The 27,453-nt window shown below is 34.9% G+C and overlaps 1 protein-coding gene across 1 annotated transcript; it reads right to left on the reverse strand.

Moving 5' to 3' along the window:
- Positions 1 to 3,004: 3,004 nt before the first annotated feature.
- On the reverse strand, positions 3,005 to 26,982 carry LOC308413518 (sulfotransferase 2A2-like; the record flags this gene model as incomplete). Its single annotated transcript, XM_080908539.1, has 6 exons — positions 3,005 to 3,117; positions 9,968 to 10,145; positions 22,006 to 22,100; positions 23,802 to 23,928; positions 25,632 to 25,840; positions 26,850 to 26,982. The coding sequence occupies 6 exons, from the start codon at positions 26,980 to 26,982 to the stop codon at positions 3,005 to 3,007; spliced, it is 855 nt and encodes a 284-aa protein (XP_080764665.1).
- Between the last annotated feature and the right edge of the window lie 471 nt (positions 26,983 to 27,453).

A 27,453-nucleotide genomic window follows, 5' to 3' on the forward strand; every position in this document is an offset into this window, starting at 1 on the left:
TAGACTCATCTGAAGACTGCAAACTTCCCTAAATAAAATGCCTCTATACCTGGAGTACATAAACTGGATGCTTTTGATGGAATTTCTAGCAGGTTTGAGGTTTTGTCCTGAACCAGACCTTCAGAGTTTTCCAATTCTGCCTGAATAGTCCTAGCTCGTGGTGGTTACAAAGTACATGTGAAGCAAGCAATACAGATGTTTCCTAACTTTCACTCCACTTTTTTTTCTAAATTTCAATCATCCACGTATATCAAATTAGCATCCTATTTCAGAAAAAAAGCTGTTACAGAAGATAATGCATTGCTGATTACCATCTACCAGAAGGCTCAAATGTCAGGCAGAAAAAAATCAAGACAAAAAGATAATTTTGAGTCCTATTGGCTTATAAACACTCATGCTGGCCTCCTGGATTTGTTACAATATATCTATTACACAGTCCATGCTGTCATCTTGGGTTTTATCAGCCTTTATTACCCAACCCTTTCATCAAACTTCTCCAAATTTTGGGCTTTCATTCCTCCAGATCTTAATTCCTATGTAATTCTAGTATATTAATCATATGTCTTCATTGATTGTTGGTCCTTTTGTTCCCCTTTTGTCTATTTTCTCTAATTTTTGTTCTTTCTTTATAATTCCTTGCCATTTGCCCTTGCCTACTCTGCAGTCTATGTTCAATCTACTACATTGTGTTTATGCTCTGAATTAGTCCAGATATTATGACTCCATTCTCTCTCATAACTGTCAGGAATGAATCTTTAAAACCACAGAAATAAAAAAATATATTGCAATATTTCTCCAGTATGATACACACACACACACACACACACACACACACACACACACACACACACACACACATATGTGATATACAAATAGTTTGGGTCTATGATGGAAAAGATAGTAAGTACTAACCTCGGGGGAATAACCAGACATGAATGACAGTAGAGAACAATATTGAGTAAATTAAAACGATGTATATATCAAAGTTTTGTAATGAGACACCTTATTTTGTACACTCAATAAAATTTACAAAAATAAAGTAAAAATGTAATACAATTCTAAAAATTTGAGCAGTAATGAATAACATTTCTTTTTTTTTTAAACGATTTTATTTTTCAAAACAAAGATAGATGCAAAGATTTTAAACATTTTTTTGCTTAAAATTATACATTTTTGTCAGTACTGTTTTTTTCAGACATTAAAATAAATTTTACATAAAACCATGTGAATATGTTTTTTAGTCGGTACTTGATTTTTTTCAAGGGCTTGACAGTATGTATTGAAAACGTACTAGTTGCAATAAGCGTAAAGTACATGCAAAACAAAACGCAACATGGAAATAGTCAAAGTCTTCTTGTTTTGTGAATATATGTATAGTTTTTGTTTTCTTTATTTCTTGGACTTCATACAGTCTGTGAGTTGTTTCTGGGGGAGTGCAAGCCTCTGGGGTTAGCATCCCACTATCAGTGACTGCATATTATGTCTGTTCTTTTGTGACTGGGTTATCTCACTCAGGATGATCTTCTCTAGATGCAGCCATTTTCTTAAGAATTTGGTTAAGTCATTGTTTCTGGTGGCTGAGTAGTATTCCATTGTGTATATGTACCACAATTTTTGTATCCATTCGTCTTCTGAAGGACATCTGGGTTCCTTCCAGCTTCTGGCTATTATAAATAGAGCCGCTATGAACATTGTGGTGCATATATCTTTGTTGTGTATTAAAGTGTCTCTGGGGTATATGCCCAGAAGTGGAATAGCTGGGTCTTCAGGTAGTACTATATCCAATTTTCTGAGGTATCGCCAGACAGATTTCCAGAGTGGTTGTATTAGCTTGCAACCCCACCAACAGTGGAGAAGTGTTCCTATTTCTCCGCAGCCTCGCCAGCATCTGCTGTCATCTGAGTTTTGGATCTTGGCCAATCTGACTGGAGTGAGGTGGAATCTTAGGGTTGTTTTGATTTGCATTTCCCTGATGGCTAAGGATGTGGAGCACTTCCTCAGATGTTTTTCGGCCATTCGGAGTTCCTCAACTGAAAAAGATTTGTTTAGCTCTGTACCCCATTTTTTAATAGGGTTATTTGATTCTCTGGTGTCGAGCTTTTTGAGTTCCTTGTACACCTTAGATATTAGGCCTCTATCTGATGTGGTGTTGAATAACATTTCAGAATCTCTATGAAGACATTTTTTTTGCCAAATTCTCAGAGTAAAAATACTTACATTCTTGATGTAATTTTAATATTTCAAATATTGTATTTAAGATGTAGTTTAATAAGGGAAATTGGGGTTGATAATAATGGACAAAACCTCTGAACATGTAAGCCAGTCCCATTTAAACTTTATTCCTAAAATGGTTGCCTTATTTATGGTATCTGTTCATAGCAGCAAAGCTCTAACTAAGACAGGTCCACTGCCAAAGAATAGTCAGAGATTGTGGTGTCTTGTGGAATTGTTGGGGAATTGAGGGAGGTTGAGGAGGCAAGGACACCACAACAAGAGTTATCCATCCTGAATCCATGGAGGTTAACATTGAGTGGCCAATCAAAAAGTATGCATGGCCATCACATAGACCTCCTACAAGTATGTAACAAATGGGAAGCTTCTTTGACATATCTATCACCTAAAAATACAGTGGGAACTGTGTCTGACTCTGTTGTCTGCATTTTGATTTTTTTACCCCTAGTTGTGCTGCCTTGTCTGCCCTCAGTGGGAGATGATGCACTTAGTCCTGCTGTGACATGTTTTTCCTGAGCCACTTGGTGCCAATGAAGGGCCTTCCCTTCTCTGAGGAAGAGAGAGAAAATGAGGGAACAAATGTGTTAAAGTGGGACCAGGAGAAAAGGAGGGATGGTTGTGATCAGGGTGTAAAGTGAAGAAAAGAAGGAGAAAACTATAATAATTCATTAACAACATTTATTCTGTGATCAGATACAGTCATTGGCAAGTAAAAGATTAAGAAAATCGTGTATACAATGGTATCTATATAAAAATTTAAAGTTTAAAGAAATTATTCCCATGGGAACAGTCCTGGAGGAAAACCAGCCATTTTCTCCTGGTATTCTTTATCAAATTCTTCAGCTTGGGCTACTGTAAAGTAATTCTTCCAGTCCCCAGTTGTACCTTGAAAATATGAATCAGATATATAGGTGCATTACTAAGAATCTTAATACTATTCTCATTCCTTCCTTCCTATGTTATAGTATCTACTTCAAAAGAACCTCACAATTAAGAAAATCCAATTTCAATGGTTCGCCAGGAAACGCTTCTTTGTCATAAAATTATATACATGTCCATACATATATATTTTCTTTTATGAAAAAAAATTACAATTTTTTTTTACAAATTACAAAATATTCCACCTTCTTTTTTCCTGATTTATAGCTACACCATCTAAAAGAAGCAACATTGTATTTCTTATATGACCAGATCATTTCTGCTTCCAATTTTACCTGCATTCATCACCCTATTTATCCCAATACCGTTTCTCATGTTTATAAATCTAACAAACTTTAATTTTGCTTTCTACATTTAGTGTTTAGTTATAAAAGTTCTTCAGAGTCTATGAGCAAGTTTACAAAATATATAAAACTAATTTTAGCGTTGTATGTGTGTGTGAGTAAAAATTAGTACAGGTCCCTGTGGATGATGGAAGCAGCAGATATTCTGGAACTGGAGACTGTACACAGTATGACCAGAAGGATAGTCATGTTGATTCTTCCACCAGATGCAAGATTCCCAGAGACTTTCAGCTGAGAATATCATGTACCTTCTGTTTACACTCAGCCATGATATTTGGTGATGCTTGAAGATGTACATGATCATATTCCATTATCTCTGTATCTTTGTCTTTTGTGAACATGTGTTAGCTCTAATCACAGCATTCCAGTAGGCCTTTAGTTTTGACCTTACAGATGTCAAATCATCCCACTGTTTCTTATACATTGCATGGTTATTTCTCCTGGAGTGCTGAATTCTTCTATATAAGCTTTTCTTATTTGTTTTGTTACTTATCCCACTCTAATCATTTTCCAATCTTTACTTCATGTACATCACTGCAACTCCAAATTTTCCGTATTCTATCACTTTTCTATAACACTGCGATACTCCATGCTCTTCTCTTTGTATATATGAATGAAATGATTTTGTAGCTAATATTTCAGAAAGATTAATTTTTCTTTAGTTGTTAAAGGCTTCATTCATAAAATAATATTAGACCTTGAGAATATACTCAATATGGAATTTTTGAAAGCATTTATGAATGAGAGCACAAGGTGCTTGCATTGGTCACATTTTATTGGTTAGTCATAATTATTCCTTGATATGTAACCCAGCATAATAGTGAAAGATAGTTGAAACCAAAAATATTGAAAAGAAAAATAATAATTTTTTATCACATATTTTCTTTAGATATTATGTAAGTTAATTTAATTCTCCAGTAGAATATATTAACAATCTTGTACAAATCATAATTAAATGGTAAATATTAATATACCATATTCAAGTAATATTAAATTAATTGATAATACAAAAGACTGTCATATGTTAAGAAGTAAACCTGCAATTTTTTATTTTTTCTCTCATTTGTTAATGTATTAATTATTAGAGTATGTTACATTATCATTTATTACAGCATGCCTGAATCCTAATGAGGCCTGACATATACTGTGATACAAGAATCTCAGCAAATTCAATCTGGCTTCTAATGGATTAGAAGTCCAGAGGGGGGAACCATGTCTTCGCAGGTACACATATGAAGTTCTGAGTGCAATTATACCAAAATCATATGCACACTCATTTCTTCTGTATAAAATATCTCCTTAAAATTTAATGTGTTAAATAATAGGCTAGACCTGACTAATGATATTTTAGCTCTTGTAAAAATGAATTTATTTATTTATTTCTAGAGGTTGTAGTTCTAAGAAAAGGATGTTTACCAATCCTCGTGAAGTTATCTTGGCCTGCAGATAATAGGATTTCTCTTAATACTCAGGTAATTTTTTCCCTCTGTGTATTCTAAGGGTATCAGAAACCATGATAACTCAACAAGATGAAAACATCTGTGTGAATCACCATCCCTGACCTCAAGCTATATTACAAGGCAGTTGTTCTAAAAACTGCATGGTACTGATACAGATATAGGCAGGTGGATCAATGGAATAGAATAGAAGATCCAGAAATGTTCTCTCACATATATGGTCTCTTGAATTTTGACCAAGGAGTTGTAAACATTCAATGGTAAAAGGACAGCCTCTTCAAAAAATGGTGTTGTTCCAACTGGCACTCAGCATGCAGAAGAATGAAAATATACCCTTTCCTATCTCCTTGTACAAAGCTCAAGTGCAAGTGGATCAAAGATCTCCACATTAAAACAGGTACACTGAAATGATTAGGAGAGAAAGTAGGGAAAACCTTAGAAAACATAAGCACAAAAGAAAATTTCCTGCACAGAACACCAATGACTTGTGCTCTAACGTCAAATATTGACAAATGGGACTTAACGAGATTGCAAAGTTTTTGTAAATCTAAGGACAAGTCAAGAAAACAAAATGGCAGCCAACAGATTCAGAAAAGTTCTTTACCAACCCTACATCTGATAGAGGCCTAATATCCAAAGAATACAAAGAACTCAAGAAGTTAAACACCAGATGATCAAACAACCCTATTAAAAAATGGGGTACAGAATGAAACAAAAAGTTCTCAATTGAGGAATATCAAATGGCTGAGAATCATCTAAGGAAGTGCTATACATCATCATACATCAGGTAAATGCAAATCAAAACAACCCTGAGATTCCACCTTACACTAATCAGAATGGCTAAGATAAAAAATTCAGATGACAGCAGATGTTTGCAAGAATTCGGAGAAAGAGGGACACTTCTCCACTGTTGGTGGGGTTGTAAACTGGAACAACCACACTGAAAATCAGTCTGGCAGTTACCCCGAAAATTGGACATAATACTACCTGAAGACCCAGTTGTTCCACTTCTGGGCATATACCCCAGGGAAGCTTAAAACATACCTCAAAGACACATGCAACACAATGTTCATAGCAGCCCTATTTATAATATACAGAAGCTGAAAGAACCCAGATGTCCTTCAGTAGACGAATGGATACAAAAAATGTGGTATATTTACACAATGGAGTACTAGTCAGCTATCAGAAACAATGACTTCATGAAATTCTTAAGAAAATGCATGCATCTAGAGAATATCATCCTGAGTGAGATAACCCAGTCACAAAAGAACAGACATAATATGCAGTCACTGATAATTGGATACTAACCCCAGAATGCTCTGGAAACTTCAGAAACAATTCACAGACTATATGAAGTTTAAGGAAAAAAAGCCCCCTCCAAAAAAATTGAAAATGAAAAACCATTATGCTTAGTCTTTACACACCAAGAAAACTTTGACTATTACCTGGTTACATCTTACTTTGCATGTACTTTATGCTCATTGAATCTAGTAAGATTTTAATGCATACTATCAAACCTTAAAATAAACCAAGTAGTGATAAAATGTATTCATATACTTTTATGCAAAAATGCTTAAAGTCTGTACATTTATCTTTGCTTTTAAAAATAAAGTTGTTCAACTAAAAAAAAAAAAAAACCAACCAACCCCTCAAGAAAGTGTAGCTAATGTTAATTACTAAAAATTATGAAGAGATCCCCTGTTAAGCTTAATAGGACTAAAATTTACACAATTATTAAATACATTTGTAAAATAAATGAGGGCATTCTTAAATTTATTATCTAAAAGTTATATGTGGTGCTTCATATTTTGATCATTTTAATTTGATTTTTTATTTAATTTAATTTTAAAGGTTTTCTTATTGAATAATTGCTAAGGTAAAACACACAAGGTATAACCCAAGAGGTAAAATCTCAGAAGTGCTGTGTGAACACTTCTAAGTGAAGATTCATGCCACATGATCTAGACTTTGTGTTATTTATAATGAAAATACTTAGCACTGTATTTACCTCATTATTTTTTTGTTTTATGCATGAGATAATGAATATCTTTTAATATTACACACAATTTGGTTAAATTAGAATAGCTATAATTTTTCCAAGATAGAAAGAAAGCTTAAAGACATTGGTTCAGATAGTTCTATACTAATTAAATTAACTTTATCAAAAATAGTTATTCTTCATATAACACAATAAATTCTATATGAAAATGGAAGTGTATGACCTCATATTAGTTTCTCCTTGTAATAAACATTTTCTAATATCAAAATATAAATAAAACATAAAGTACTAAAAGAAACTAAAAAAAGAAGAAACCATGATTAATGACCTGACCACTGTCAAGAAAATACCTCAGGCTGGGTGAAGTATTGATGGTTAGGACCTCTAAAATCTGTCAGACAACATTCTCAGTCATATGACTTGATTGTGACAGTGCCTTTACAAAATTTCTGTCAAGCAAAGAGTGGCTGAAAGCAGTGTGTTTTCTGTATAGTCTGAACATGGAATCAAAATGAACACACTTGTATATGAAAAATTATTTGTTTAATCTTAAAACCACTGTTAATACAATCTAACCAAACGAAAGAGTCTCCTGGGTAAGAGTAGCACTTGATAGTATCACTTTGGAGATAATTAAGGGACTCTTTTATGTCCAATTAAGGAATGAAACTTAAAGAGAGTAAAATAGGTCTTGAGAAATTTTTGTGGATAATGCCAGTATAATGCTTATTACAGGTTTCATGGTTTTAGGCTTTAGATAATTTGGTATCCAAGGGTAAGTAATAAAATTAATTTTGATTTGGTAATACCTTCAGGATTAAAAATAATACCATCAGTCTGATGAAATATTTGGGACAACAAAATTTATCAATTTGTTTTTTCAAAACTATTCCCCAATAGATCTATCTCAGCATCCAATATTCTAAATAGTGCATTGGGAGGTAATAAAGTATCTGACACCATTCAGTGCCCCCTTTTTTCCATAGGTCTCATGGCTTATTAACTGTAAGTTACAACACTGGTATAAGGAACACAATTCTCCAGGATAAAGGGTACATGCAAATGCCAAAATATATGTGCCTCCAATAACCACTCTAATGGTTAAACTATCAATGACTTTTGAAGTCATATCAAGTGTTTTGAGATAAACTACTTAAGTATAGATGATAAAGGTAGAGATTGATTCCTCCTGAAGGGTATGAAACATTAAAAGTACAGTTTATATTAGAAGAGACTAAGTCAAATCCCATTTTGTTCCATCCTGTAAAATCTTCCTGGACAAAGGCAATGACAGTTGTCCTCATTGAATTGTTCCCTAAATCCTTTTGCATTTGTCTCAGTTTGTCTCCATCAGAACTGTTACTTGAGTTTTCATAGCACTTCTCTATTAAACAAGACACAACATTCCATTTAGCTTTTCCTCACAGCCTTTTATGTACACATACTGTTTGCCTCTTTCAAATTCGAATTCATTATAAGAAATTTATCAATAGATGTTTTTTCTTATGTATGCCATAGTTCTAGTCCTAATAAATTTGTATTTGTACTGGCTGGTGTCTAGGAGTCTGACATCATTTATCAGCAGTTGTGTTTCTCCTAGAACCTTCAGTCATTCTTTTTGAATGACCGCATTTCTATGGTATCAAGTATTTGTTCTCAAGTTTGTTTTTTGGACATCAGAAGTATGGTGTTGAATTCAATATGCAAAGCACTTTAAAATAGATACTATATATGACAATTTCTGATTCCCTTACATTTAAAAATCTATCTTAGTCAGGGTTTATATTCCTATACAAATATCACCACCAAGAATAAAGGTGGGGAACAAAGTGTTTATTAAGCTTATTCTTTCATATTGTTGTTTATTAGCAAAGGAAATCAGGACTGAAACACAAGCGGGTCAGTAAGCAGGAGCTTATGCAGAGGCCATGGAGCAATATTGCTTACTTGCTTGCTTCCTTTGGCTTGGTCAACTTGCTTACTTATAGAAGCCAAGACTACCAGTCCATGGATGGCTCCACCCACAATGGTCTAGGCCCTCCCCCTTGATTGCTAGTTGAGAAAATGCCTTAGAACTGGAACTCATGGAGAATCTTCCTCAATTTAGGCTTCTTTGTTCATAATAACTCCAGCTTATGTCACGTTGATACAAAACCAGGCAGTACAGGATCATATTTTAAGACTCTAAGGTGCGGGAGTAGGACTGAAGCCTAATGATGAAGCTTAAAAATAATGAGATAAAGCTAAACCTTTAAATCTCTACTACTCACATTTATACCCAAGTTCTTTATTCAGCTACCAAACTGACAATAGATATTCAACTCAACATTTATTCTATAATTAGTAGTGGGTGAGACTCCAGTTGTGATATGTTCTGTGAAAGTTACTCCTTCACTTCACAAATACAAAACTATACAAATAAAGTACCAGCACTGAAAGTTGGCGCATGCATATTTCAACAAGAGAATTCAGAAGAAAAAGAGAAACTACGAACCTTTTGCAGTCTGAATGTTGATGGAAAATACCACCAGATTTTAATACTGAAGGCTATTTTGCTTAGTCTTTGTGGGATTTATTTCTGGCCTGATGTGAGGCAGCAATATTGTCCTGTTCAACATCTTTTCTAGAAGATATCTGAAGTTATTTCTTTGTTTACCAACATATATATCTTTGACCTGATGTGGTAAATATATTTTAGAGTTGAGGTTTGTGATATAGGGAGCCATACAAAGCCTCAAAGAAACTTATCTATTTTATCATTTTCAATTAAGTGTATTAGACATGTCCATCTGAAATCCAAGATTATATTCTAGAAAAAAAATCAGCATTTCAGTGTGCCTTAGGCCCATATTACTACCATGTAAAATTTCCACTGTAAGTGCTGGGAGATTTGAGGAATATTGAGTAATGACTTCTCCTGATGTAATCACAATAGTTTCTTAGAGTCCATTTTGCAGAAACCCTCTACATGAACTGATATATTTTGATATTTTTACCTTTTCTTAACAGGTGTAAACCATTAGTAATTACATCATGTGGGATGATACTATAATTAGACATTTTATTTTCTTTCATGACTTGGAAGGAGCTGTACTTGAGGATTAGATCCATCTCATCAGGCTCTAATTTCTTTCCTAGGAACTCACAGATCTTCTTTATGGTTCCCTTGATGTCCTACAAGAAGAGAAAACAAAAAGAAAGGAAATAAGCAAAGGCTTCTTATAAACATGTGCAGTAAAGGAAAATGTGGATGACAGATAAAACTGGCCCTATGAAATACAAAACAAACATTAAGTAGTGATGAGGAACCAATTGGGAGATGGCAGGAGACATGTGCGGCATTAGTGAACTTGGATTACAACATGACAAGAGTCTTTGTTACAGAAAAATAGAAATTAACATTTATTTGGGATTGGGAGTATATAAGCGGTGCGGTCAAATATAACCGAGCATCTTCTCAAACTTTCTTGGTAGTAAATGAGGACCTCAAAATTTCTGAACTTTCTGTTTCTTCTTTCCAGTACTTTGTTTACAGGTTGATGCTAACACATTTCCTAAGTTCACTGAGATGACATTACTGGAGAGTAGTTCTCACAATAAAGCCACATCCGGCAAAATAAAAACTGTCATGGAGACCATACTGAAATGTACCTTGGAAAGGTCAGAGAACAATGTACCTGGCTATGTTACATAAGTGCTGACGCACTCCATCTGGAGTGAGATTTTTAGGAAACTCATAGAAATACTTCCAAACAAATATCAGTGTGAATGAAGACAATGTGCACACAGAACCTGGCAGAAGCTAATGGTTCCAACAAATAATAATGTTTCTTATGAGTAACTGAGAATAACATAGTTTTACAAGTTTCATAAAATATTTGTAATAATTGTTATTTTGGGATACAATAGTTTTGGAAGATTTTGATTTGTTTTTAGCTGTGATCTTATGATGCAACTCAGATGCCCATCAAGTGTGGTCATAATCACAGAAGTCATAAAAAGGAGGAATCTTGGAATTCTCAATATTTTGTTTGAATAATTTGGCTTTCTACTGGAGCCATACAGATATTATTTGTTCAATTCTTTTATTAAATATTTTATCTCAAATTTGGTTACTACTTCATGTGAAGGTAAACAACCATTACAATCAATGAAAAAGTGTGTAGAGTGTATGGAAATGAGACTACAAGAAACTAGGCTAGCATACAGCAGACTAAGCTATGTAATGAAACTTCCTGAATAATGCATTTCATAATGAGGAAGTAAACAATATTACAATGAGTAAATGGTATGCCTGTCTGTCTTTTTTTTTTTTTACATATTGAACTGGAATTTTATTTTTATTTTTATTTTTTTTGTTTCAAGGTATCTTTTTTTTAAATGACTTTATTTTACAAAACAAAGATAAATGTACAGATTTTAAACATTTTTTTCTTAAAATTATACATTTTTGTCAGTACTGTTTTTTCAGATATTAAAATAATTTTTACATAAAACTCTGTGAATATATTTTTTAGTCAGTACTTGATTTTTTCAAGGGCTTGACAGTATGCATTGAAAACCTACTAGTTACACTGAGCGTAAAGTACATGCAAAACAAAACGCAACATGGAAATAGTCAAACTCTTCTTGTTTTGTAAATATATATATATATATATATATATATATATATATATATATATATATATATATTTGTTTTCTTTATTTCTTGGACTTCATACAGTCTGTGAGTTGTTTCTGGGGGGAGTGCAATCCTCTGGGGTTAGCATCCCAATATCAGTGACTGCATATTATGTCTGTTCTTTTGTGACTGGGTTATCTCACTCAGGATGAAATTCTCTAGATGCAGCCATTTTCTTAAGAATTTGGTTAAGTCATTGTTTCTAGTGGCTGAGTAGTATTCCATTGTGTAAATGTACCACAATTTTTGTATCCATTCATCTTCTGAAGGACATCTAGGTTCTTTCCAGCTTCTGGCTATTATAAATAGAGCTGCTATGAACATTGTGGTGCATATATCTTTGTTGTGTATTAAAGTGTCTCTGGGGTATATGCCCAGAAGTGGAATAGCTGGGTCTTCAGGTAGTACTATATCCAATTTTCTGAGGTATCGCCAGACAGATTTCCAGAGTGGTTGTATTAGCTTGCAACCCCACCAACAGTGGAGAAGTATTCCTCTTTCTCCACAGCCTCGCCAGCATCTGCTGTCATCTGAGTTTTGGATCTTGGCCAATCTGACTGGTGTGAGGTGGAATCTCAGGATTGTTTTGATTTGCATTTCTCTGATGGCTAAGGATGTCGAGCACTTCCTCAGATGTTTCTCGGCCATTCGGTGTTCCTCAACTGAGAACGTTTTGTTTAGCTCTGTACCCCATTTTTTAATAGGGTTATTTGATTCTCTGGTGTCTAGCTTTTTGAGTTCCTTTGATATGATATAGACTCATCAGATTTGAAGAACTCTCAGATGCCTATGCCTCTATGAGATCAAGCTGTAACACTTTATCAACTAGTAATTTTTGGAGGATGGATCTCATGGTGGCTGGGCCATCCATAAATTACTAGTCCCGTGTTGTTTAAGAAAAGAGGCTGAGCAAGGCTTTTGAAACAAGCCAGGTTTTTGTACCCCATCAGCTTCTATTCTCTACCACCCACCTCTACCTGAGATATTGTCTTGAGTTTCCTTTTGTTTCTCTAGATCTATTCTCCAAGTCAGATTCCCCACTTCAGACCCAAATAATGTATTGCAGTCTTCTGAAATTTTATGAGATCCCAAATAACCTCTCCTAACCTTGCTTCTCCAACTCTTTATAATATTCCAACCCCCAGTTCCAATTGGTCCTCCTTAAGAATTGAGAGACCACTTTGGCCAGAAAAGTGGAAGGCTAGCAATCTTCACTTCTCCATTCATTCCTAATTCTCCACCCACTCCCCCCCCCCCATTCAAGCTTGTATCAAGATCTCCAGCAGCATGCCTGCAGCAACCACTCCCTTCTAATGTACTTCACAGGTTTTCCCACCATCATCTTCCTTCCCCTGCTCTGTGATTGGTCTTACCCAACATTTTCATCCAGTGTTCTTAGGAAACCCAAATGCCAAGGCACTCATGGAAGCTCGTAGGCTAAAAAAATCATAATCTCTACATTTGTTTTTTTAGGCCAGACCCCTAGTCCAACCCACATTTCTGTGCATTCAGCTTCAGTCTCTCTATAAATACCCCCACATCTAGTGGATCATATCCTGTAATCTCCAAAATCATTTTCCCTACTTAATGCTTTGTACTAGCCCGAACATTCTGAGAAACAATGGATAACTCTGATGAGAGAAGAACATAGGCTAACTGTAAATATTCACCTCTCCCTTCATTCTTTCAAATCAAATACCTTATTATTTTGGCATACAAATATTTTTGGCATCCAAATATTTATATGAATGCTTCTTTGTATTTTTTTTTCTCACTTACTTTCTTCATTTCCCAGTGACTAAGCAAATACTGGTAAACAACCAGCTTACATCCCTCCTATGGATCTACTTAGGTTCCCCTCATAGTTTATATCCTTTCCTCAGTATCAGGCCTTGATACCCAGAATGCATTTTACCTGAAACTCTCCAGTGACAAGATGTAACAGGATTTAAGAACAATTTCCTACAGGCAAAACACAGTCACCACAATCTTCTAAAAACCACAGAGAATACCAAATCTAAGAAAGAAAACAGCTATTCAAAGAGGCAATACCTGATATCAGGACTTAGATGTATAGTCTTCCAAATACCAAATAGCTAGATGCCAGCAGAAAAGCATAATCAATAGGAGCCAGGAAAATATGTCTTTATTCCAGAAATATTACTATCCTACAGCAGGTCCTGATTATCCCAGCATAGCTTAGAAACAAACAAACAAAATACCTTAAAATAGTCTGTATAAGAATGATAGAGGTTCTTAAGGAGAAAATAAATCCCATAAAGTCTTATCAAAAAGACAAAGAACATAAAAGAACAAAATCATTCAAGACATTTAAATGAATTAATCAAGAATTAAATTGAATGAATCAAATTGAATGAACTAAAACCAAAAATAAAATAGAAATAGAATCAATCAAGAAAACTCAAGCTGAAGCAAATATGTAATTGAAAATTTAGAAACTCAAATAATATCTTGAAAGGTAGAACTCATAAATAATATGCAAATGTTGGAAGGCAGACAATCAACCACTGAGGATCACATAGAACAACTGGATACAGTGGTCAAAAATATTAAATTTAAAAACATAAATTATCCCATGAATTTGGATCACTTCTATGAAAATATAGAAATGGAGAAAGAAATACCCATGTGAAATGCACATAAAGTATTTTGTAACCAAATCATAAAAGAAAATTTCTCTTAAGTAGATACCTATCAAAGTAGAAGAAGCACACAGAACAGCAAATAGATTGGATTAGAGAAGGAATTAAACTCAGCATATAATTATTATTATAAAATAATAAACAAAGGCGCTGTGAGTAGCTGGGTACAGAGAGGTCTGGGCTGAGTGCATGGAAAATGCTCCCCAACTGGTTTGGGGGGTAGGAACTCTGCCATAAGGGAGTTGGTTGCCACCCAGAGGGTCCATGAGTGCAGAACAAATGCCCAGGCCATCTGCCACCAGGAACAGCAAAGATCCAGAGATACAGGCCTGGTGAGACTACTCTGCAAGTAGCCAAGGTGCAGAGAGCTCTGAGCCAAGCATTCGGAAAGCATGCCCCCCCCCCCATAGGTTCATGGGAGCAGGAACTCTGCCATAGATACTTGGTTGCCATCTGGAGGGCTGGCGCGAGTGGAACAAATGCTCAGGCCATCTGCCACTTGCAACAGGGAAGATCCAGGGACCCAGGTCTAGTCCTAACGAGGCTGCAGTGTGAGTAGTCAGGGTGAAGAGAGGTCTGGGCCTAGCACACAGAAAGCACAAGCCCCCATTGGATCGGGGGAGTAGGAACTCTGCCATAGGTATTTGGTATCCACCCAGAGGGCCTGTGTGTGCAGAACAAACGCACAGGCAATCTGCCAGCAAGAACAGTGGAGATCCAGGGACACAGGCCAGGTACTCGGGAGAGACAGAAACCAATCACTGACAAAAGACCACATATAATAACAGACAACAAGATGGCAAGAGGAAAGCGAAAGAACTTACCAAATGGAAACTAAGACAACCTGGAACACCAGAACCCAGCTCTCCCATCAAAGCAAACAGTGGAATGCCAAGACTCCAGAAAAAGAAGACTAGGACCCGAAATCATACCTCAAGGTGATAAGAGAGATCCTTAAATAAGAAAGGGAGGTAAAGCTAAAGAAATAGAAGCATTTAAAGAGGAAACAAGTAGAATACTCAAAGAAATCCAAGAACTAGAGGAAAACAGAACCAAAGAGATGAAGGAATTGAAGAAGGAATTTAAAATAGAAATGGAAACAATAAAGTAAACACTAAAAGAGACAACACTAGAAATAAAAAACCTAAAATGAAATCAGTAGTCACAGATGCAAGCATATCCAACAGACTACAAGAGATGAAAGAGAGAATATCAGGGTCTAAAGACAACATGGAAAACCTAGAAAAATCAGTCAGAGAAGATGCCAAAACCAATGAGAATGCAATGCAAAATGTCCAAGAGATCCAAGACACAATGAGAAGACCAAACCTAAGGATAATAGGAATAGAAGAGGGTGAAGAACATGAACTAAGAGGCACAGTAAATATCTTCAACAAAATCGTAGATGAAAACTTCCCTACCCTTAAGAATGTTGTGACCATGAGCATAAAAGAAGCCTACAGGACTTCAAATATATGGGGCCAGAAAAAAATTCTTCCAGACACATGATAGTCAAAACACTAAGTAGTCAAAACATCAAGTGTTCAAAACAAAGAAAGACTACTAAAAGAAAAAGGACATGTAACTTATAAAGGCAAACCAATTAGAATTATACCCGACTTCTCAACAGAGACTATGAAAGCTAAAAGATCATGAACAGACATCGTAAAGACTCTAAGAGAACACAAAAGAGAGCCCAGGTTACCATATCCAGCAAAACTCTCAATTACCATAGATGGAGAGACCATGATATCCCAGGAAAAAACTAAATTTACACAATATCTGAACAGAAATCCAGCTGTACAAATAATAATAGATGGGAAACCCAACAGAAGGAGAAAAAGCATAAATAAATAAATAAATAAATAAATAAATAAGCCATACAGCAACAATTCTACCTCTAAAAGCAAAAATTTCTGGAAACAGTAACCACTATTCCTTAAAATCTGTCAACAGAAGTGAAATTAATTTCCCAAGAAAGAGTCATAGACTATCAGACAGGCTACATAAATAGAATCCCACAGTTTTCTGAATACAGAAAACTCATCTCAGAGACAAAGACATACACTATCTCAGAGTATAAGGCTGGGAAAAAAAATCTTCCAAGCAAATGACCCTAAGAAACAAACTGAAGTAATTTATCTAATATCAAATAAAGTAGATTTTTGACCAAAAGTTATCAAAAAATATAAGGTAGGATACTTTTTATTCATTATAGGGAAATTTTATCTAGATGAATTCTCAATTTTTAACATATATGCTCCAAATACAAGAGCACCTATATTCATAAATGGAACCCTACTAAAGCTCAAAACATACATTGCACCACACACAATAGTGGGAGCTTCAATACCCCACTCTCATCAATGGACATATCATAGAAGTAGAAACTGAACATAGACACTGTGAAAATAGCAGAATTTATGAACCAATTGGAATTAATAGACATCTGCAGAACATTTCACCCTAAAACAAAAGAATACACCATCTTCTCAGCACCCCATGGCACCTTCTCCAAAATAGACCATATTGTTGGTCACAAAACAAGCTCAATAGATATAAGAAGATTGAAATATTCCCATGCATCCTATCAGATCACCATTGACTAAGGCTGGTCTTTAATAACAACAAAAACAACAAAGGCCCATATACACATGGAAGCTGAACAATGCTCTATTCAACAACAGTATGGTCAAAGAAGAAATAAAGAAAAAAAAAAGCATTTTTAAAAGTTTAATGAAAAGGAAAGAACAACATACCCAAACTTATGGGATGCAATGAAGCAGTACTAAATAAAAAATCTCATAGCTCTGAGTGCCTCCAAAAAAAAAACCAAAAACCAAAAAACAAATTAACAAGAACAACAAAAACTAGAGAGAAAGAGAGAGAGAGAGAGAGAGAGAGAGAGAGAGAGAGAGAGAGAGAGAGAGGGAGGGAGGGAGGGAGGGAGGGAGGGAGGGAGGGAGAGAGAGAGAGAGAGAGAGAGAGGGAGGGAGGGAGGGAGGGAGGGAGGGAGGAACGGAGGGAGGGAGGGAGGGAGAGAGAGAGAGAGAGAGAGAGAGAGAGAGAGAGAGAGAGAGAGAGAGAGAGAGAGCATATACTAGCAACTTGATAGCACAGTTGAAAGCTCCACAACAAAAAGAAGCAGATACAACTAAGAGGAGTAGATGGCAAGTAATTATCAAACTCAGAGCAGATTAATCAAATAGAAACAAAAAGAAACACTTAAAGAATCAACAAAACTAAAAGCTGGTTCTTTTTGAAAATTAACAAGATTGGTAAACCCTTAGCCAGACTAACCAGTGGGCAAAGAGAGAGTATCCAAAATAAAATCATAAATGAAAGTGGAGACATAACAACTGAAACTGAGGAAATTCAAGAAATCATCAAATCCTGCTACAAAAGCCTGTACTCAAGAAAACTGGAAAATCTGTAGGAAATGGATCAATGTCTAGACAAGTACCAGATACCAAAGTTAAGTCAGGAACAGATAAACCGTTTAAACAATCCCATAACTCTTAACGAAATAAAAGCAGTCATCAACAGTTTCCCAACCAATAAAGCCCAGGACCAGATTTCAATCAGACATTTATTGATGACCTAATTTCAATACCATCTAAACTATTCCACAAAATAGAGTCATATGGAATACTACCTAACACATTCTTTGAAACCATAATGACTCTAATTCCTAAACCACACAAAGACCCTACAAGGAAAGAAAACTTAAGACCAATCTCCCTTATGAACATTGATGCAAAAATACTCAATAAAATTCAATTCTTGCAAACAGAATCCAAGAACATATCAAAACAATCATTTACTATGATTAGGCTTCATTCGTAGGATGCAGTGATAGTTTAATATACCAAAATCTATCAATGTGATATAAACATATAAACAATGTAATATAAACCATATAAACAAACTCGAAGTGAAATAGAAACACATTATCATTTCAATAGATGCTGAGAAAGCATTTAACAATATTTAACACCCCTTTAACTTAAAAGTCTTGGAAAGAGGAGGAATCCAAGTTCATACATAAACATAATAAAAGCAATGTACAGCAAATCAATAGCCAACATCAAGATAAATGCTGAGAAATTTGAAGAAATTCAAATAAAATCAGGTGCTAGACATGGCTTACCACTTCCCCTACCTCTTCAACATAGGACTTGAAGTACTGGCCTGAGCAATTATATAAAAGGGATACAATTTTGAAAGGAAGAAGTAAAAATATCACTAATTACAGAGGACATGATAGTGTACTTATGTGGTGCCCAAAATTCCACCAGGAAAACTTTACAGCTAATAAAAAACTTCAGTAAACTGGCTGTATATAAAATTAACTCAAACAAATCAGTAGCCTTCCCCTACACAAAGGAAAATCATGCTGATAAAGAAATTAGGGAAAAGATATTACTCACAATAGTCACAAACAATATGAAATACCCTGTTGTGACCCTAACTAAGCAGTGAAAAACTTGTATGACAAGAACTTCAAATCTCTAAAGAAGAAAATTGAAGAAGATATCAGAAGATGAAAAGATCTCAGAAGCACATGGAATGGAAGTATCAACATTGTAAAAATGGCCACCTTACCAAAATCAATCTATAGATCCAATGCAATTACCATCAAAATTCCAATTAATTTCTTCATAGAGTTGGAAAGAGCAATTTGCAAATTCATCTGGAATAACAAAAAACTTAGAATATAGAAATCTATTCTCAACAAGCAAACTTCTGGAGGAATCATCATCCCTGACCTCAAGCTATATTACAAAGCAACTGCATTAAAAATTCTATGGTACTGGTACAGAGATAGTCAGGTAGATCAATGGTACAGAATAAAAGATCCATAAGCTCTCACACAGATGATCTTTTGATTTTTGACCAAGCAGTTGAAAGCATTCAATGGAAAAAAGACAGCCTCTTCAACAAATGGTTTGACTTAACTTGCAGTCATCTTGCGGAAGAATAAAAATAGAACCTTTCTTATATCCTTGTATAAAGCACAAGTGAAAGTGAATCAAAGATCTCCACATAAAACCAGGTACATTGAAACTATTAGAAAAGAAAGTGTGGGAAAACCTTAGAATATATAGCCACAGGAGAGAATTTCCTGAGCAGAACACTAATGGCTCGTGCTCTAAGATCAATGATCAATAAATGGAAATTAATGAGATTGCAAAGTTTCTGTAAGACTAAGGACACTGCCAAGCAATCAAAATAGCAGCCAACAGACTGGGAAAAGATATTTACCAACCCCACATCTGATACAGGTCTAATATCCAATAAATACATGGAGCTCATGAAGTTACATTCCAGAGAATCAAACAATCCTATTAAAAATTGGCTACAGAGATAAACAAAGAATTATCAATTGAGACAAATGACTGAGAAGCACCTAAGGACATCCCTAGTCACCACGGAAATGCAAATCAAAACAACACTGAGATTCCACCTAACACCAATCAGAGTGGCTAAGATAAAAAAAAACTCAGATGATAGCAGATGCTGGCTAGGATGTGGGAAAAGAGGAACACTCCCCCACTATTGGTAGGATTGTAAGCAGGAACAACCATTTGCAAATCAGTCTGGCATTTCCTCAGAAAATTGGACATAGTCCTACCTGAAGACCCAGTTATTCCACTTATCTGCATATACCCCAAAGATGCTCCAACATACGATTAAGAAATATTCTCCATCATAATCACAACAGTTTTATTTATAATATCCAGAAGCTGGAACAAACCCAGGTGCTCTTCAGTAGATGAATGGTTCCAAAAATTGTGGTATATTTACACATTGGAGTACTACTCAGCTATCTGAAACTTGACTTTATATAATTTATTGGAAAATGGATGCATATAGAAAATATCATCCTGAGTGAGGTAACTCAGTCACAAAAGAACAGACATAATATGCAGTCACTGATCATTGGTTACTAGCCCCAGAAAGTTCTGAATACCAAAGAAACAACTCAAAGACCATATGAAGTTCAAAAAAAAAGAAAGGCCAAATAGCCACAGTCCTTCCTAGAAAAAAATCAATAAGTATATAGCACCCATTCAGAATAGGATACACCTAGACCTTAAATCATTAATAGCTAAAGAGCTAATGATTGCCTTATGACAATTTTTGATATTTAAAATTTATAATGTTTAATCTTTACAAATCAAGAAAACTTTGACTATTTTCATGTTACATTTTGTTTTTCATGTACTTTATGCTCAATGGATGTAGTAAGATTTCAATAAATACTGTCAAACCTTTAAAAAATCAAGTACTGACAAAATATATTCATATAGTTTTATGCCAAAATGTATTTAAAAATCTGTACATGCATCTCTGTTTTCAAAATAAAGGTGCAAGAAAAAAAACTCCTTTTTCTCCTCAATTAATGTTTTCAACAGTTCTAAGAAGACACAAGTGTTTTGTTTTCTAAGAAGACACAGTTTTTTCTCAATGCAATTTTCTTCCTCACTTAGAAGTACAATTGACATCTTTATTGCTCATAGATAAATAACTGATGGATACTTTCTACCTATAACTTCCCACCCATTTAAACTTTTGAACTGGCAATTAAATGAGAATATTTGTGTTTGTATAATTTGCATTATTTTTATGTGTTCATCATTACAAGGAGTATTCTTTAATTAGAGTAAAGTAATTATTTTATTGGTCTTTCCATAATGGCTTTTGTAGCAAAGTTTAACCTCAAAATAACCATACAATCAGTGATGACCATAAACGACTTAGGCTGTCTCCATCTCCCACTGCTAGAAATAGAGCCACTTTCAGGTTTCATAGCCTTCAGTTGGGCATTTCAATATATATGAATCTTTCAATTATCATATATATATATATATATATGTGTGTGTGTGTGTGTGTGTGTGTGTGTGTGTGTGTATGTGTGTGTGTGTGTGTGTGAGTATGTGTGAGTGTGGTGTGTAAAATGTTTTCTACTAAGAATTTTGAAATTTCCAGTGTATGTGTCCTTATCCACATGTCCTTTTTATCTGAAAGTACTGAGGATCAGAGATTACCACCTTCCTGGATAAGCCTGGCCAGATTTGAATATTTCTCAGTCCTGTGAATGTCACTCAAACACATGTATGTTCAGAGGACTATCTGATGGGTTTCATGTTTTTGTTCCTTTTCTCAATGGTCAAACAGAGAAGGCATATAGTTTAGAACAACAGTCAAATGACACTGCTTTTTATTTCCTTACTAACCATTTTTGTATAAGATGTATTATATGTGTTATATTCACAGACTTTTAAAGAGCTGTGGTACAATGTGAGTTACCACTTCACATGAACTAGGTTAAAGAAAGAAAGAAGTAAAGCAAACAAGCAAGAAATAAGAAAAGCAAGCAAGAAAGAAGGAAGTTAAGAAAGGAAGGAAGGAAGGAAGGAAGGAAGAAAAAGGAAGGAAGAAAGAAAGGAAAGGAAAGGAAAGGAAGGAAGGAAGGAAGAAATAAAGATGATGGTCAAGAACTTTGACGTGAAAAAAGACAGATACAAGTAAATAAATATCAAAAAGCCTAATAATACTTTGACGTCAATGATTGCTCTGAGCTTAACACTGATCCAGTAGGTGGAAATGGGACACTGAAAAAGGTGCAGTGCTACATGAAGTGAGATTTTAAGAGATTGTGCCATTGTGTAAGAAGGATGGTTACCTTTTTCATGTTTTCATAGCATAATAAAAGGAAGTTTTTCTCTTCTCTCAAGGACAGCCATCCACGGATGTGCTCAAACCATGATCCATATAGAACTGAGTACAGAGAGGAGAAAATTGTCGATTGAAAACATGAAGAAAAGTCTGCTTAATTTCTTTGCAATTCAGCAAAGTAGGAGAGCTTTACAAAAATTTAAACTAGTCTATTTACATTAAATGTGATATTTGATACACACTCATACACACAAAGGGAAAAAAAAGAGAGGGCTGCTAAGCTGATAAAATTAAATTCATTAGTAAATTTTTTTCCTCATAGACTTAATTACCTCTGATTTCATGCAGGGACATCTTCCTGAGAAGTTACAATGTGAGAGCTATGTGATCCCCTTAATTCCCATAAAACCTGAAGGACAACAGTTCTAGTACCTAACCTGTTTATGCTATGAATGAGATCTTTGAATATGCTTCTAATATATATTCATAATCACATTTCATTATACTTATCTTTATAATTCAGTGCATCTCTCAAAAATTAAGAAAAAAATTTTGACTAAGTAGTGATTAATACAGAGACACACAACTATTAAAGGTTGATACAAAAACTTGCAGATGCTAGTTAGAATGTCAACAAAGAGGAAGACTCCTTCAGGTTTTTGAGAGATTTCAAGCTGTCAAAACCACTCTGGGAATTAGCCTGGGAGTTACTCAGAAGATTGGACATAATACTACCTTAGGATCCAGCTATAGCACTTCTGTGCATATATCCAAAAGATGCTCCAACATATAATAAGGACACAGTCTTCACTATTTTCATAGCAGCCTTATTTATAATTGAGAGAAGCTAGAAAAAGCAGATGTCCCTTAATAGAGTATTTGATATAGAAACTGTGGTGTATTCTCACAATTAATACTACTAAGCCATTAAAAACTATGACTTTGTAAAATTTGCAGAGAATTAGAAAAAAATTTCTGAATAAGCTATGCAGGCTTAAAAGAACACACATGGTATGCACTCACAGATAAGTGCATATTACAAACCCGGTTTAAATATCCAAAATATAACTTACAGACCATATGAACTCAAGAAGGAAGAAGAAAGTGTAGATGAGTCAGTCCTACTTAGAACAGGAAGCAAAATAATTATGGGAGTTAGAGAGCATAAGGGACTTGAGAGGAAAAAAGAGGGGGAGTAAAATAGAGGGGCTGGATCACATGTGAATGATACAGGAGAGATGTAGAGTGTCAGAAAATTGAACAGATGTTTGTAGCAATGGTGTATGGGGAATGGAGGTAACCAACAGATACTTCCAGATGCTAGGAAAGCAAGAGGCTCACAGAAAACAAATGGGATGGCATTAGATGAAATACTGAACAAAAGGGAGAGGGAAGCGGTAAAGACTGTATCCAGAGGGGAGTCATGAGCATTGATTGTGGGATGGGGTCACCCACTCTTCTCAAAAACTTTGACAGAGAATTGCTCCTGTCTGAAAAAAATCCAAGGACAGGGGCTGAAGGAATGCCTCAAAGCACAGAGAATATTAAAAGGCTAGTTAGGAAGTAAAGTTAGATAAAAATATAGGAAAATGAATGTTTGTTTTCAATATTCAAGTGAACAGAGCATGTAAATAAATATGTGTAGTCCTCAAACACAGGAAGTAGGGGTAACAGGAATATACCTTCAGAGTCATCTCCAGCTATGTAGTGAGTTCAAGTCCAGGCTAATGTGTATAGTTTACTTTGTTTTAAGAAACATGTCTGTGAACCTCACCCAACTCCGATATATTTCAAGATACTCACCATTTCCTTTAAGGAACCATTTAAAATAAGTTTCCAGTGAATCTGGAGATTTCGCAAGGTTTGTCTTATGAAGGAAAAAAAAACCAGACACAAGAATGTCCCTGGGATTTCTCATGATATAGATAATCTTAAAAAGAAAAACATGTAAAGGAAGGTCAATATAATCATTCTTCACTTTTTTAAAGAATATATTTATTGAATATTTCTTTTACTTACATTTCAAATACTATCCCCTTTCTTAGTTTCTCCTTGGAATTCCCCTATCCTATTCTGCCCCCCCCTGCCTCTTTGAGCGTGTTCCCCCACCCATGCCTTCCCATCTTTCCACTGTGACATTCTCCTACACTGGGTTAGTGAGCCTTCACATGGCCAAGGACCTCTCCTTTCATTGATGTCCTAAAAGACCATCCTCTGGTATAATTAAGCTTAAGGTTCACTTTTAAGTTGGCACACATTACAAAAAATGACAATTGAATACCCACAAATGTTCTAAAAACTATGTATTATTTTTATTTGGTAAAAATATATACTTAAGTGCAAAAATTCTATAGTCACAATCCCCTTTCATAGTTTTAGTTGACTTACAAAATAAACTACCCAAATGACTAAGGTGATAAATACTGTAAATAAAACATAAATTAACAGTTGTAAAGAACAGTATTTTACAGTGTGACAGAAAAGAATTGTAAAATAGAATCTTATATAAATATTGTGACACATACTGTGCTAAATCTATCTGCAAAATGATAAGATATTTGGTTTCTTTAACTGTAACTACCCAATATAAGTCTAAAAAAACCACAAGAGCTTAATGCCAGTGTTTCTGTGCAATAGTGAATACCAGCACCTATAGGCAACTATGAGCTGCTGAGAATGGAAGAAATGGACTTCTCTTAGTAAAAGCATAATAACTGGTTATCTGGAAACAGATCACCAGTCCTGAAAACACATGTAACAATGAAGGTACTTAGCAGGTAGTACTTAAGTATTTACATATATATTTCATAGATGTATAGATATGTATATACAGAAATGTAACAACAATAAAAAAAGAATAAAATTGAAAGTCAGGAAGGAGGAATCTATGCTTAGACCTGGAGAGAGGAAGAATAAGAGGTAAATGATGTATGTCATTATAATTTCAAGAAATAAAATACATACTTTTAACAAGAATAATCACCTTTAATAAAAGGATATTTATATTTTGTGGTGATGCTCTATGTGATATTATTTTAGAACTTATCTGTTTAATCCACAATTTCCTTGAGCCTAGATCTTATCAAATTAATATAAAATACATGGATGTAGGTTGTTACAACTTTATTGTGATATTTTCAGATAAGATTATTTTTCTAAATTTTTCTATATAATTTGAACATAAACTATATAAACATTCCATGGTTAAGAAGCATTAAGAAAAATAAAACCATCTTACTAACAATGACATATGTCAGGTAAAAGCCTGTATATCTCTGATTGCTTCTTGTGGTCCTTTGATAAATAAAATTTCATTAAAATAATGCAGGAATAATGTACATTATAGTTTTATCACTTACTGACCCATATATGTAGTTTGTGAAGGTTCTAGTGTGATAGTTCACACTCTATATTAAAGTTGCCCAGGATCACAGTGTGTGGTGTTACATATGCTACTACTCTAAGGTACTCTGATCAGGGGACAAATCAGCAAACCTTAGTGCATGAGAATCTCAGCCTGTCTCCCATAACCTATACAATCAGAAGGAATTCTAGCAAGAACTCCAGGGCCACTCAGGGAAGACTAAGTCCAAAGAGCATTTGATCAAATATTTCTAACCACCAGACACTGACCTTGGTCTTGGAACTGAAGAGAGACTTGTGGAAAAGATAGATGGGAAGGTGGGAGCTCATGAGTCGTGGTCCTTCCTTACTTATTAATTCAGCATATCCTTTACTAATCTCTATCCAGGGTGAGCGTTCCCAGATGGGCACAGTTTGGATCCACTTGGGATCTCCCTTGGTCTGAATCAAGCAGATAATCTCAATCAGCCAGTTTGTTCCTGAACAAGGAGGAAATGTAAGTGTCAGTTACTTCAACAATATAAATGAAAAAGCTTCAATTAGACTATATGCCCATAGAATTTACAATGCCTCTGTTTTCAAGCACAGAAACCAGTTGTGGTCACTATATCAACAAGGTATATACTTATACACATAAGTGCAATGCTTTCATAACATTTCAAGTCTTCTGAATCAATTTCTTGCATTCACACAACCCTTGCTTTCCCATGTACTTTCAATGTGAGAAACCTTATACTTACTCAATATTTTTTGTTTCTGCCACTTAGCAATCTGTCCTCTCCAAAACATTGATTGCTATTTGGTTTTTTGAGTTTCCTGTTCATTTTCCACTTACTGACACTGTTTTCTCCTCCAGGGTTCTCATATCCGTGCCCTTATCTCTTGATATTTCTCCTAGTTATTCTTTTAATTTTCCATCTTTCACTCTCAACTACCCACAGAATTCGACCAATGGCAGAATCTGCTTTAAGATCTACCATCATTGTGAGTTTGTCATAGCTAATCAGCTCTGACTATGAAGGTCAAATTTGTGACATTCTTAACTGAAGTGGTCTAAAGCACAGATCTCCATGTCAAAAAAACTGGAATAGAAATTATGATCAGGTCTACTCTTATAAGAATGACATTTAATTGGGGTTGGGTTACAGGTTTAGACGATCAGACCATTTTTATCAAGGCAGGACCATGGCAATGTCCAGGCAGACATGGTGCAATGGAGCTGAGCATTTTAAATTTTCATGGAAGGCTGTTAGAAAACTGGCTTCCAAGCAACTTGAACAGGTTCTTAAAGCCCACACCCACAATGGTACATCTACTTTAATGAGACCATACCTTCAAATGGTGCAACTCCCTGGATCATGCATATTCAAATGATTACACAACGCACACACACACACACACACACACACACACACACACACACCACTCACCACCCACATGATTCAGGATCAAAGCCCTCCTCACACGATTGTCACTGAGGAACTTTACCTGACTTAGGATAAGACACAACGAGTGTGTCGTCTCTCATAACAAAATTACGACGAATGTTGCCAATAATTTCTTTCTCATACCCTACGCAAGGAAAGGGTATTCCTTCAAACCAAATGTAGTCTGATTGCATTGTCAAATATCTTTGTGGTTTCCACTGCAGGCTTGGCCACTTTTGCAGCTTGTATCAAATGATGAGAGGAGAAATTTATATTGCAGGCAAAAAATTATTAACGTCCCACACGTTTGATGTGAAACTACCTACCGACAGAAGAAATAGATGTTGTAATCTAGAGTCAAAGTTCTATTGATCAATTGTGAACTCATTGAGAGATTCTGCTACACCATTGATGAGACTGAGTTCATGACCCAAAAAAATTCAATTGCAAGTACTAGGATATTAGAAATGTGTTTTAATTTAAATTTATTTTAAATATAATTTAACTTTCAGGATGATTACAGATGTTTAGTAAAATTACAGAGATGAACATAGATTGGATCCAAAATGCTGACATGTGCAGTTCTTTATTTTGTATGAAATAATAATAATATTAATAATAATGAAAATATTATTATTATTATTTTACTTATTTATAACCCAGGT

Source organism: Micromys minutus (genome assembly GCF_963924665.1).
Source record: "Micromys minutus genome assembly, chromosome: 32".
Taxonomy (NCBI): domain Eukaryota; kingdom Metazoa; phylum Chordata; class Mammalia; order Rodentia; family Muridae; genus Micromys; species Micromys minutus.